This window comes from Equus caballus, chromosome 20 (assembly GCF_041296265.1).
Source record: "Equus caballus isolate H_3958 breed thoroughbred chromosome 20, TB-T2T, whole genome shotgun sequence".
In the NCBI taxonomy this organism is placed as follows: Eukaryota; Metazoa; Chordata; class Mammalia; order Perissodactyla; family Equidae; genus Equus; species Equus caballus.
In genome coordinates, this window is record NC_091703.1 from 45,628,840 (window position 1) to 45,641,470 (window position 12,631).

Genomic DNA, 12,631 nt, shown 5'->3' on the forward strand with positions numbered 1-12,631 from the left:
AGGGGCTCATGAGGTTGCAGGGGGAGGGAGTCATGCTAGAGGATGGGCGTTGGAGCCAAGGATCATCACAAGGGAAGATAAACTCTCTTAGTATAAGACTGTGTATGGTGACATTCCCATCTGCGTTTTCTGTTTCCGATAGGGCAGTTAGACAGAAGGGAGAAACAAGGCATGAGTGTTTACCATGTGCCAGGCCCTGTTCCAAGAGCTTACATGATTAAGTCATTTAATCCACACAGCAGTCCTAGGAGATAGGTGGTGATATGATTATTATTATTATCCCCATTTGACAGATAAGAAAAGTGAGGCATGAGAGAGTCAGTACCTTATCCATAGTCAGAGCCAGGCATGCTGGCTCCTCTAGGTAAAAAGTGGCCTGCCTGTTTCCTCTCCTGTCCAGGTGCTGGAGGCTTGGCAGAAGGGTCCAAATCCCCCTGGAAGCCTGGGCTGTGCTGTTGCTGGGGGCGTGCCCTGTACCAGTACAGATGTCCTCTCTTGCATCCTGCATCTGCTGGGCCAGGGCTACGTGGAACGGCGTGATGACCGGCCCCAGATCCTGATGTATGCCACTCCAGAGCCCATGGGGCCCTGCCGGGGTCAGGCAGAGGTCCCCTTCTGTGGCACCCAGACCACCAAGACCTCCAAGCCTAGGTAGGCCCCCAGCTCCTTCCCTCTGCTGCAAGGGCTCCAAACTAGTAGAGAGGGATGGGCTCCCCAGGACAGATGCAGCAGTCACCTGGGAGGGGTTGCAGTGCCAAAGCTCAGCTTCCTCATGGAAGAACACTTCATTTCTTTCTTTGTCTCACCCCATTTTACCTGTCCCTGTTATTTCCCCCACTTTGCTAGTCCTCATTCCTGCCCCCAGCATTGCCTTCCCAATCAGGAGCCTTGCTGGCCCCATCCTCCAAGAACCAACCCTTAGGCAAGGGACCCAGACATGTAAGCTTCTTTATAGACAACTCTCATTCTAAACAAATATGGAATGTTACACAAATGTGTACTGAGTGCTAACTGTGCACTCTTTTTGGTGAAATATACAAACTAGTTTTCGGGAAGCCTGTTCTACAGAAGAATTTGCCATGAGATTCCCCTGAGTAGCTGGCACCCGTAAAGGTTTTTACATCAGATCCAGTTCACCAGAAGTTGTTATCGCACTACTTTTCCGCCTGCTATTTGCATTGTGTGTAGAGTGAGTTCTCTAGAGTAATCTTCCTTAAACTTTCACATGCAGATACATCACCTGGGGATTTTTTTTTTTTTATTAAGGTTATGAAAGTTAACATCCTTGTGAAATTACAGTTGTACATCATTATTAGTCATGTTGTAGGTACAGCACCTCACCCCTAGTGCCCTCCCCCCACCCCCGTTTCCCCTGGCAACCACCGATCAGTTCTCTTTGTCCATATGTGGGGATCTTGATTCAGTAGAGTTCCCTGTGATACTTATGCTGCTGGTCCACAGAGCACACTTGGGGTAGTAAGGCTGCAGTAGTAAGACTATTGTTTCTCACCAGACACATTGGTAGCATTTTGGGTGAGACCTACAGTGGGATTGTCCCATCCACTGCGGGTCAGTTAGCATCCTGCCCACCGCCCACTAGATTCCTGTAGTGCTCCAGTTATTGCAACACACAGCCCCACGTGGAGGGCCATGCGCTGACAGTTGGTTTGAGTGGTTATCCTCAGGCTGGTTAAGCAAGTGTGAGCAGGGGTGCTCAAGCAGGAAGCTGGGGTCAGGGTGGGGTTCAGTTAGTAGGTTGGATAAGCAGAGCAGGGAGACTGACTGCTACCTCTTCTCTCCCCACAAGCCCAGAAGCTGTGGCTGCCCTGGCATCTCTACAGCTGCCTGCAGGCCGCACCATGAGCCCCCAGGAGGTAGAAGGGTTGATGGAGCAGACAGTGCGGCAGGTGCAGGAGACGCTGAACCTAGAGCCAGATGTGGCTCAGCACCTTTTGGCTCATTCCCACTGGGGTGCCGAACAGCTGCTGCAGAGCTACAGTGATAACCCAGAGCCACTGCTGCTGGCGGCTGGGCTGTGTGTACCCCAGGCCCAAGCTGCCCCCGCACGCCCGGACCACTGCCCTGTCTGTGTCAGCACGCTGGAGCCCGACGACGACTTGCCGTCCCTCTGCTGCATGCACTACTGCTGTAAGGTGAGGCTCCGCCGGCTTCTCCTGCCCTGGCTTTCCGGCCCAGCACAGTTCCTGGGAACTCGAGTCCAGCCCCAGCACTGCCATTTCCTGACCTGGGCAGTGTTGGACAAGTCTCTTAGTCCCTCTTAAACTAGTTTTGTCATCAGTAAGTGGTGCCACCTGCCTTGACACTCTGAAGTGTGGTTGTTAGAATCCAGCGATATGTATCACTGGTTCTCAAACTTTGCTGCATGTTATAGTCATTGGGAGCTTTTCAAAAAATCCTGAGGCTCAAACTATACCCCAGACCAATTAAATCAGAATCTCTGGAGGTGAAACCCAGGCATCTGGAGAGTTAAAAACTCCTCAGGTGATTCCAGTGTTCAGCCAAGTTTGGGAACTACAGATAGATGATAGATAGATAGACAGAAAGACAGACAGAAAGAATATATGTACACACATATATATAACATATACGTCAAGATACTTTGTAAATGAGAAGTATTATTAAATTGGTGATGACTATAGTTTATGGTTCCTTTATCACCATTCAATTCTCTGTCTCAGAACATCATCACTTCTTTTATCATGTGCTCTCATTTAATACAAAAATAAAAAGAAATGGTGTAAACCAGAAAATAACACAAAAATGAAGGGAATTATGGGACATCAGGGCTTGCTGCTGTGAGGCTGAAGCAGAGAAGGCTGTAGATGGGGAGTGAGGATGCGGGGAGGGACTGAGGCGCGGGGACCCAGGGTGCTGAGTGTCTCATATTCCCTGCCTCACAGCTCGTAGAACTGCTGCCAAGCCCAAACACATCAGCTTAACAGGAGAGCGCCCTGGTTGCCATGAATTCTAGCTGCCTCTCCCACCAGCGTCTCCCAGTGGTGGGTGATCTGGGACATGCGCACTTGCATGCATGTGTGCGTGTGCTTTTTCTCCTTCCCTTTTGCTCAGCTTCAAGTTACTCTTCTCACATAGTTGCCTGTGCTTCCTTTTATCCAGGTTCTTAATTATTTCCTTTATACTTCCATTTTTTCATCAACTAATACTTGTCATGGACTTACTGTATTATTGCATAGTACTGGGTGCCATATGAGGGAGTGGGAATATCCAAGCAAGAAATGACCTGGGTGCTAATAACAGCAACAGCTGATATTTAGGGGGACTCCCTCTGGGCCATTCTGCTGTTTTACATGCATTATCTTGCTTAATTCCCATAATAGTTCTCTGAGGAAGGTATTTTAACTGTCCCCATTTTACAGATGGCAGATGGAGGCACTCAGAGGAGAAGTAATTTGCCCAAGGTCAGGATTTGGATTTTGGCAGTCTCACTCCAGGGCCTGCCCTCCACACTCTCATGATGAGTGTAGGGAAGAAGATACAGGGCTCATGTCATAGGAAGTGACTGAGGCTGAGAGTGGGATGAGGGGGATTGTCAGGGACTTTAGATTGGGTAGGTCAGGGAAGGCCAGTCTGAGGAGGTGAATATCCGGGGGAAGAGTGTTGCAGACAGAGGGAACAGCAAGTGCAAAGAAGCTGAGCCTAGCGGCTAAAGCACAGTAAAGTGGTGGGACAGTGGAAGAGGAGGAGATTTGGGAGGTGGACAAGGGCCCGATTGGGTTGAGACTGGCAGATGGTTTAATTTATGGGAAGCCATGCTGGGTTTTAATCAGGAGAGTGCTATGATCTGATTTACATCTTTGGGAAGATGTTTTATATTGACAATGCAAGAATTTTGCATTCAACTTCCCAGTTTATGTGGGCTTGTTTCACTATAAAAAGAGTTTTGTTTTGTTTTGTTTAGTACTTTCCTCTGAGTAAAATAGTCCAGTGAGGTGCTGCCCATTTACTCTGGAGCTTTGGTGCCACCGATATGCATACTCTCCTGGGGGCTTAGATGCATCGTTTGGGAAGGCTCGGCAGTCGGCAGTGAGGAAGGGGGTTGTTAGTGGAGGGTTTTAGGAGGCTCAGGCTGCTGACCGTGCATGTACCAAGTGGACTGCGTGGGGAGAGATGGCGGTAGGAAGACTGTTATTGGGACAGGCTCCTGCAGCCTTTGAGGGGTGAGGGGATCATGGCCTGCTTTAGGGTGGGGCAGTGACACGCGAGCAAGAAAAGCATTCAAGAGACGTGAAGGTTCCGACACTGGTGACTGGGGGAGCGCTGGTGCCATGGATCAGGATTTGGGGGATCAATGGGCAAGTCTGTTTTGTGGAGAAGAGGCTGAGTCTGGGGAGATGGGACCATCAAGACAGCACTGAGGTGAGCCAATGGAGCGAGGAAGAGAGGCTACAGTGTTCCAGGCCAGCCACCCCCTGGGGAAAAGGCCTCCCACCTCCCCAGGCCTCCTTTCTCTCTGAGCTTCTTGCCTTCTCTAATTCTTTCTTAGAACTTGAATCTTTCTTCTCCTTTTTTGTGATTCTCTTTACCCATTCCCTCCAAGTCCAGCCCAACAATAATTGTAATTAGGCTACTATCCTGGCCTACACATCCTCAAAGACAACTGTAATTTGGGCCAATCCCAGGAAAACCTATGGAAGCCAGAAAGATGACTGTCAGTTTGGAGGTTGATCTAGAAGCAGGCTTGTCTTGGCCTTCCACGTTGTTGGGGAGTGGCACTGGGTTAGTTACCAGGACACCGTCCTCTTGTGCTGCTCCCGCGCTGTGCCTGAGCGGCCCCTCCTTTTCCCTCCCAGTCTTGCTGGAATGAGTATCTGACAACTCGAATTGAGCAGAACCTCGTGCTGAACTGCACCTGCCCCATTGCCGACTGCCCTGCCCAGCCTACCGGAGCCTTCATTCGTGCCATCGTCTCCTCGCCAGAGGTCATCTCCAAGGTAGCCCCACCCTCTGAGAGAAGTGCCAGTGCACAGCCAAAGGAGTGGGCCCCAGGGAATGGACTGACATGTGGGGTGCTGAGGGGCCTGGAGGTGTGGCACCCTGGAGAGCCAGGCCCTCACCTCATGGCACCTACGTCCCCACAGTACGAGAAGGCCCTCCTACGTGGCTATGTGGAGAGCTGCTCCAACCTGACCTGGTGCACCAACCCCCAGGGCTGTGACCGCATCCTGTGCCGCCAGGGCCTGGGCTGTGGGACCACCTGTTCCAAGTGTGGCTGGGCCTCCTGCTTCAACTGTAGCTTCCCTGAGGTGGGCCCTGACCCTGAGCCAGAATCACACCCCTCCCCTGCTCAACACCCCTTCCTGCCTCCCACACACAGACTCTGCCTTGTCCTCATCCTCTGCCACCCAGGTGAGCTCTGTTCCTCCTCCTCTAGTCCTCCAGATGTGACCTCCCTCCCTCTCGCATGCACACCAGCAGTGCCACCCTCAGTAAGGCCTGAGCTGTGTCCTTACCACCGCTCCTACTCTAGGCACACTACCCTGCCAGCTGTGGCCACATGTCTCAGTGGGTCGACGATGGCGGCTACTACGATGGCATGAGCGTGGAGGCCCAGAGCAAGCACCTGGCCAAGCTCATCTCCAAGCGCTGTCCCAGCTGTCAGGCTCCCATTGAGAAGAACGAGGGGTGTCTACAGTAAGAAGGGGGTGCTATGGGCACTGGGGGAGTCAGAGGGCACGGGAGAGGGTGGGAGAGCTGGCAGTAAGGAAGCGGCAGTGGGGCTTGCCGGAAAGCTCAGCAAACAAGGGCAGTTACTCAGGCACCCCTCTCTTAGCACTCTCCAGAGTGATTCCTGGGTTTTAATGTTCCTTTCCCCATTTTTCAGTCTATACCGTATGGGGGAATGCAGAAGCAAAGGGTGCGTGTCGTAGGGATTGGTAAGGCTAAGGAGACAGTAAGGGCATGGGAGGGGCCAGGGGCATCTTCAGTAGAACCTCCAGGCCCTGGCATTCCTGGTGTGGCCCTGGCCAGAGGCAGGAGCCCTCTGACCAGCTAGCTTCCTCCATAGCATGACCTGTGCCAAATGTAACCATGGCTTCTGCTGGCGCTGCCTCAAGTCCTGGAAGCCCAATCACAAGGACTATTACAACTGCTCTGCCATGGTGAGTGGCTGGGCCCCAGGAGGAGGGCGGAGGCCCAAGGGCAGCAGGATGGGCAGAGAGGGCTCTGTGTCCAGAGCAGCTGTTGGGACAGAGGCTCAGGGGGGAGAAGACAGAAGCCACCTGCACCTACAGAGTTCTGTCATGAGAGGTCTGCATAGGGACCTCCAGCCCAGGATCGGACTGCTCACACCGAGGGGGCTACAGAAAGGCTGGGGCAGGCTAGGCATTCTCAGGAGGCCCCAGGACAGAGAGGAGGAGAGCAAGGACTCTGAGTCAGAGCCTTGCTTCTCTGCTTAGTGTGTGGCTTTGGGTCAGTTTACTTGTCCAAGCCGCAGCATCCTCATCTGTAAAAAGGGTAAGGATGTGACCCCCCCTCACAGAGTTACGAGGATTAAATGAAGAAATCTGGGTGAAGCATCAAAGGCCTCCCTGACTGGTAGCTAGTCTGATTACTAACCCTGTGCTGCCCAGCAAACTACCCGACAGCCCTCTCAATGTGTCCTCACCAGGTAAGCAAAGCAGCCCGCCAGGAGAAGCGGTTTCAGGACTATAACGAGAGGTGTACCTTCCACCACCAGGCCCGGGTGAGCAGTGAGGAAACAGTTGGGTCCGTGAGGTCAGAGGGCTGGGGTGGACAGCTGGGCAGGGGCCCCAGGCCCGAACTGGATGGGTGCTGTTCTGACTGGCTGGGGCGGGGCTGCAGGCATGGGTGCTGACCCACCTTCCTCTGCACAGGTGTTTGCTGTGAACTTGCGGAACCGCGTGTCTGCCATCCATGAGGTGCCCCCACCCAAATCCTTCACCTTCCTCAGCGATGCCTGCCGAGGACTGGAGCAGGCTCGAAAGGTGGTGGCGGGGTGATAGGGGAGGAGAGGGACGTGCCAAGGGGGTCTGGTGGGCTGGGCCACTTTCCTCTCACCTGCCTGAATGGAAGGAATGAGGAGGGAGCGGTGGAGGGGAGGCCCGCCCCTCAGCAGGGGCAGGGCTGACTTGGGCTCCCCTAGGTGCTGGCCTATGCCTGCGTGTACAGCTTCTACAACCAGGACACGGAGCACATGGACGTGGTGGAGCAGCAGACCGAGAACCTGGAGCTGCACACCAATGCCCTGCAGATCCTCCTCGGTGAGGCCCGGCCCCGCCTGGCCAGTCCTTTCTCCTGCCCACCTCTCCCCTCTGAGCGGCCCATCCCAACAGACACACAAGCGGACGAAACAGCGCCCCCCAGTTCCCCAGCCTCACTCTGTCCTCTTACTCCTCCTGCTTCTTCATAGCCTTATCACACGGGCCTTTACAATTCCCTTATAAAGGTATGCAGTACATGCCCAAGGCACAGATCTTCCCCTGACCTTTCATTTCATTGCCATCTGCCCCCCACCACTAGTACGTGAGCCCCAGGAGAAGGCCTGTCTGGACCTGTGCCTGGCAGACGTTAGTAGAACTTGGTAGATGTTCAGTAGGTGTTGGGTGAAGGAAGGAGTGGAAGGAATGAAAGAAGGGAGGGAGCCCCTGTGCCCTGCCCCCCTGCAGAGGAGACCCTGCTGCGGTGCAGAGACCTGGCCTCGTCCCTGCGCCTCCTTCGGGCAGACTGCCTCAACACAGGCCTAGAGCTGCTGCGGCGGATCCAGGAGAGGCTGCTCGCTATCCTGCAGCATTCCGCCCAGGTATGCTACCCTGGCCCTGCACCTCCTGTGCCAGCACAGCCCCTGCCTGGGGGAGTCCAGAAGGAAAGGCAGCAAGGGCGAAGGGATGTCTGGAGACCTGGGTGTGCGTTCCAGCTCCTAGGCCAGCCTGCTGGATGCTGTTGGATCCTGCCACTTAACCACCTGGCATTTCCTACAAAATAAAGGAGTTAGCCCAGATTTGGCCAAATGCTTGCTCGTCAGGATCACTTGGGTAACTTTTTCAGACATATTTCCCAGAGGTGGATTCACAATCCCGGGAATAGGGGCCAGGGAATTGGGATCCACTGGAGTAAGGGATCTCTGAGGTTCTTTCTAGCTCTGATACACTGACGCTGAGTCTAACCTATGAAGCCTGCCCTCAGGGAGCTCAGGGACTAGTACGTAACCTGGACAGGAAGGACGTGAGCATAAACTGCGGGCTCCTGAAGCGCAGGGTGGTGTGCTCACGGGCGTGTCCTGTGTTCCTGGAGACACCTCGGAGTTAGATTACACACAGGCGGGGGCTTGTGAAGTGCTGTGGCGAGGGAGGGAGAAGAGGAGGGAGCATTCCTCCCAGGGGCCTGGCACCTAGTAGGCCCTCAAAGAACGTGGGTGAAGGAATGCTGGTCACAGAGGCCCCGTGTCCTCTGCTCTCCTACTCCCTACATCCTCCTTCTTCTGGCCAGGATTTCCGGGTTGGTCTCCAGAGTCCATCATCAGAGGCCTGGGAGGCGAAAGGATCCAACACGCCTGGCCATCAGTGAGTAGTCTGGGCAGAAGCGTGGACGGGGAGTGGGAGACGCCAGGCTTCCTGTGGGGCTGAGTGTGGCTCTCTCTCCCTAGGCCCCAGGGCTCCTCGGGGCTGGAGGTGGAGGAGGAGGAAGAGGAGGAGGACGATGAGGAGGATGTCCCTGAGTGGCAGCAGGATGAGTTTGATGAGGAGCTGGACAATGACAGCTTCTCCTATGATGAGGAGTCTGAGAACCTGGACCGGGAGACTTTCTTCTTTGGTGATGAGGAGGATGATGATGATGCCTATGACTGAGGGGGCAGGACGCAGGGAACACCTGGGGCCACCCCGGAGTCATGGGCCTCGGGGGTGGGGAGTTCACCCCTTCCCACCATCGTGGGGGGAGGCGATTCCCAGCATCTGCAGCTCCTTCTTCTGTTTACTGAATAAACGTCTTTTTTTTCACACACTTCTCTGGAAGCTGGCTGGGCAGCCTCCCCAAAGGCCAGGTTCAACTCCCCTCACCCCAGCCCTCCTCATTCTTTACTGTTTTCTTTAGACCTCTGGACTCTTCTGTCCTCAGAGAAAGCCCAAGGCAGACCCATCTGCCCTAAGCTGATAAAGGGAAATGCAGGTCCACATGGTGGAGGGCCAGGCGCAGGCTTGTCTACTTGCCCCAGAGTCAGCCCAGTGTCAGAGGAGACAGAGAGGAATGGCTCTCCCCCGTGAGCAGCCTTCCTCCAAACTCTTGAAAGTCCCTGCAGGGGCTTGAGGGTATTAGGAAGGGTCTTCCTCCTGGGGGCCCATAGCCTTTTAAAGGGTCTCTCCATCGTCACGTGAAGTGGGGTGGGAAGAGGCTATCACTGAGGACCTGCCCCGCCCTGCCACACATACCGATGTAACGTGTGAATTTTAAACATACCTTTTAATTCGGTACTGGGGCTAAGGGGCAGGAATGGTACTAGAGCAGAGTCTGGGATTCGAAGAATTTAATGAAGTGAGGTTAAGTCAAGCGGTTGGCTCAGGGGAGGCAGCCACCTCCTCAGAAGGATCAGCCTCAAAGTATCGATCCAGCATGGCCTCCACCTCTCCCTCTTCATAGTCCCATACCTGGAACCGCAAGCCATCTGCTGCTCCGCGGATCATGGCTGAAAGCACTAGGAGGGGTGGAGGAAGGTGAAGGGGCCTCCCTTCCATACTCCCCCCTTTCCGCTCCCTTCCTCCTCCCTTTTTATGGGTAGGCACTGTACTCAGAGGCCCCAAGGAAGGCGCTGAGGGCTGGGTCCTCAGAAAGCTGGGGAGGGAGGGTGTGGCCATCCAGGGCTTGGAGTGCTCACCTCGGCCAGACTGCGGGCGGAAGAGGCACAGGATTCGCTTATTGAGGGCTACGGCCCGGCCCAGCTCGTAGCCTACACCCAAGGATGGCTGGGTCACTTCTGCCACGACCACTGGGAAGAAAGGTGAGATGAACGCTTGTGAGGGAGAGATGACAGAGTCTGGGTGTGGTGAGGAGGCAGCTCCAGGGCACCCCTTCTAGGTGGGGAGGCCAGGCACGTCCAGGGTATCTAACACCCCAGAGGAGCTGGAGGGTAGGAGGGAGGGCCACTCACCATCAGCCTGCTGCAGCCAGGCCAGGTCTCGCTCATGGATGAGCTTGTCACCCCCAGCAGCCTCTTCCCCTGTGGTGGAAAGAAAGCTGGTCAAGGCCACACCCCGGCCCTGTCCTCAGCACTCAGCCCCTCTCCCCTGCCCTCGCCACCCCTATGTCCACCCTGCTCAGGGAGGGAGGGAGACGTACTAGATGACCTCCGAGGGCCTGCCCAACACTAAGATTCCATGAAAATCAGTGAGGAAGCGGAACAGCCGCAAGAAAAATTCACTCCTGTGCAAGGTGGGATGTGTGCTTAGGGCCAGATGAGTGATGCAGATGAGGTGAAGGGAAGGACTGACTCACTGGGTCAGGATGACTAGAGGAGAAGAGAAGGAGGAGAGCATCCCAGGTGGGGGAAGAGGCAGGCAGCTGCAAGAGACGCCCGTGCAAGGAAAGGCTGGAGAAAACTAGAGCCCAACAGACTGGCTTCAAGCTCTGGTGGGAGCAGAATCGCCTGAGAACCTGAGTCTTGGCTGCTTCATGAGCTCTCCAGGTGCTTCTGAGACGCGCCGACCTTGGAGAGCCACTGCCTGAATGCAGAGCGTGACCAGCAGGAGGCGGTGGGAGCTAAGGTAGGAGAGGCATGCTGGGGTCCAAGGGTCAGGAGCTCTGTGATCCTACCTGATTAAACCTTACCCACTGGGACCTGAGGCTCACAGCCACCGGCGTCAGAGCAGAATCACTGGAGACCTTGTTAAAAAATACAGTCTAAGTCTTCGTCGCAGAGAATCGGCATTTTAAACAAGCTCCCTCAGATTATATTTGAGCACACTAAGGTTCGAGAATCATTAGGCAGGGGTGGATATGACCTGAAACCAAGGAACCTTAAGCTTCAGGGTCCCTCACTTGCACAGGCCCTTTCCAAGGCCCTAGCAATTTTGTTTCGTGATTTCATTTTTTTAAACAAGTCTTCCCCGGGGCTGGGCCGCTGGTGCAGAGCTTAAGTTCGCACATTCCGCTTCTTGGCGGTCCGGGCTTCGCTGGTTTGGATCCCGGGTGCGGACATGGCACCACTTGGCAAGCCATGCTGTGGCAGGCGTCCCACATCTAAAGTAGAGGAAGATGGGCATGGATGTTAGCTCAGGGCCAGTCTTCCTCAGCAAAAACAGGAGGATTGGCAGCAGTTAGCTCAGGGCTAATCTACCTCAAAAAAAAAAAAGTCTCCCCGAATTACATTAGGTCCCACAAATCCTGGATCTGCTCCTGAGTCGGGCAACGAGGAACCACTTAAGGTTTTCTGAGCAGAAGAAATACAAGAGTTCTAGGCACAATTTTCAAACTAGAAGAGTCAGCGAGATTCCGGACCAGCAGATCAAAGCCAGGCATTAGAAAGACCCAGAAGCCAGAAGGAGCAGAACACTATAGTAACAGCCTGATCAGAGGGCGGGACAGGTGGTGGGCGGAGCACTGGGGTCTGTCCGTCTAGGAGAGGGCGGATATCCGGACGTAAAGGGGGAAGCAGAAGAAGTTTTGTCTTAGGTTGGGGAGAAGGTGCAGCAGGTGAGGTGGGAACGGAAGCAGCCCCGTCCACTCCCATGCTGGTCCTCCCTACAAAACGCCCCTGGAAAGAGCTGAAGAAAGTTCTCCAAGAAGGAACCACAGGTCAAGATAATAACTGAAAGCGGAGACCGGGCTCACAGCCGCTGGCGTATTCGGACACACGGAGTCTGAGCCGCGGCTCCTTTTCTCGGGCAGGAGGGCGGGCTCCGCGCCGCGGGGGCGCGCGGCAGGGTTGCGGGCGGCCGCCGCCGGGGCGTGTGCAGTTTCGGTGGAGGGACCCGGGCCGGAGCCCTCCCCGGTCCGCCCCGCAGCGCGCGCCCCGCGCCCCGGTGGCCTCACCGTGCACACCCAGGTCGGGAGCCGCCACGTGCTCGGTGAGCACGGTCCCGAAGCGCCGCAGCCGCGACACGATCCGCTCGTACAGCGCCCGGTCGTCGCGTCCGCCGCGGATGCTCCCGCAGAAGTACAGGGCCCTGCGGCCCGGCTCCCCGCGCTCGCGCGCTGCGGCCATCGTCGCCGCCATCGCCGCCGCCGCCGCCCACCTTCCCGCGCCAGGGGGCGCCAGCTCGCGGCCACGTGACCTGGGCCGCCCCGGACTCAGAGCCCTGGTTCCCGAGCGTCCACACCTGTGAGATGGGGACGAGTTCGGAGGATGGCATTACCATTCACACGCTGACGACACCCATGTGCGGCAACCCATCGCCTCCGTCTTCTTAACTTTAACTTCTTCAGGCGGAGCTCGTGGTCTTCCCCATGTCACCTACTTCTGCTCCCCTCCGCCCCCCAGTCTTCCCCATCTCATCCTCCAGGCTGCTCAGGCCCAAAACCTTGGAGTCATTCTCCTCTGCTTTTTCTCTCAAACCCTACATCCAATCCATCGGCAACTCTCGTCGTTTGTCCCTTCTAGCTATTTCCAGAGTCGAATGCCCACCCACCACCTCCACTGCCA

General features: G+C 55.4%; 2 protein-coding genes across 3 annotated transcripts in view; one reads left to right on the forward strand and one right to left on the reverse strand.

The window, feature by feature from the left end:
* CUL9 (cullin 9) overlaps positions 1-9,000 on the forward strand; it is a 34,856-nt gene extending 25,856 nt beyond the window's left edge. The window contains exons 30-41 of one of the 2 annotated variants that reach the window (XM_023624964.2): positions 401-651; positions 1,808-2,153; positions 4,833-4,973; positions 5,121-5,285; positions 5,510-5,673; positions 6,047-6,140; positions 6,650-6,724; positions 6,876-6,986; positions 7,145-7,262; positions 7,668-7,801; positions 8,488-8,561; positions 8,645-9,000. In XM_023624964.2, the coding sequence (XP_023480732.1) occupies positions 401-651; positions 1,808-2,153; positions 4,833-4,973; positions 5,121-5,285; positions 5,510-5,673; positions 6,047-6,140; positions 6,650-6,724; positions 6,876-6,986; positions 7,145-7,262; positions 7,668-7,801; positions 8,488-8,561; positions 8,645-8,846 (1,875 nt within the window). In that variant the 3' untranslated portion in view covers positions 8,847-9,000. Of the gene's footprint in view, positions 1-400; positions 652-1,807; positions 2,154-2,921; positions 3,021-4,832; positions 4,974-5,120; positions 5,286-5,509; positions 5,674-6,046; positions 6,141-6,649; positions 6,725-6,875; positions 6,987-7,144; positions 7,263-7,667; positions 7,802-8,487; positions 8,562-8,644 lie in introns of those variants that run through there. The other variant, XR_002802286.2, reaches the window with a different exon arrangement.
* A 437-nt stretch (positions 9,001-9,437) lies between these two features.
* Positions 9,438-12,251, reverse strand: DNPH1 (2'-deoxynucleoside 5'-phosphate N-hydrolase 1). The gene is made up of 4 exons (XM_023624966.2): positions 12,022-12,251; positions 10,142-10,210; positions 9,869-9,979; positions 9,438-9,688 (listed from the first exon to the last, which is right to left on the reverse strand). Exons 1-4 carry the CDS (start codon positions 12,203-12,205, stop codon positions 9,540-9,542), a joined length of 513 nt encoding a protein of 170 aa, XP_023480734.1. The 5' UTR covers positions 12,206-12,251; the 3' UTR covers positions 9,438-9,539.
* Positions 12,252-12,631: the final 380 nt, after the last annotated feature.

Bases quoted from the DNA above. Each gene is read 5' to 3' on its own strand.
- DNPH1 (XM_023624966.2), bottom strand. From the start codon at position 12,205: ATGGCGGCGACGATGGCCGCAGCGCGCGAGCGCGGGGAGCCGGGCCGC. The intron at 9,980-10,141 runs GTGAGTGGCCCT...CTTTCTTCCCAG, and splicing joins CTGGCTGCAGCAGGCTGATG to TGGTCGTGGCAGAAGTGACC. The intron at 9,689-9,868 runs GTGAGCACTCCA...CACCCCTCCTAG, and splicing joins CCGCCCGCAGTCTGGCCGAG to TGCTTTCAGCCATGATCCGC.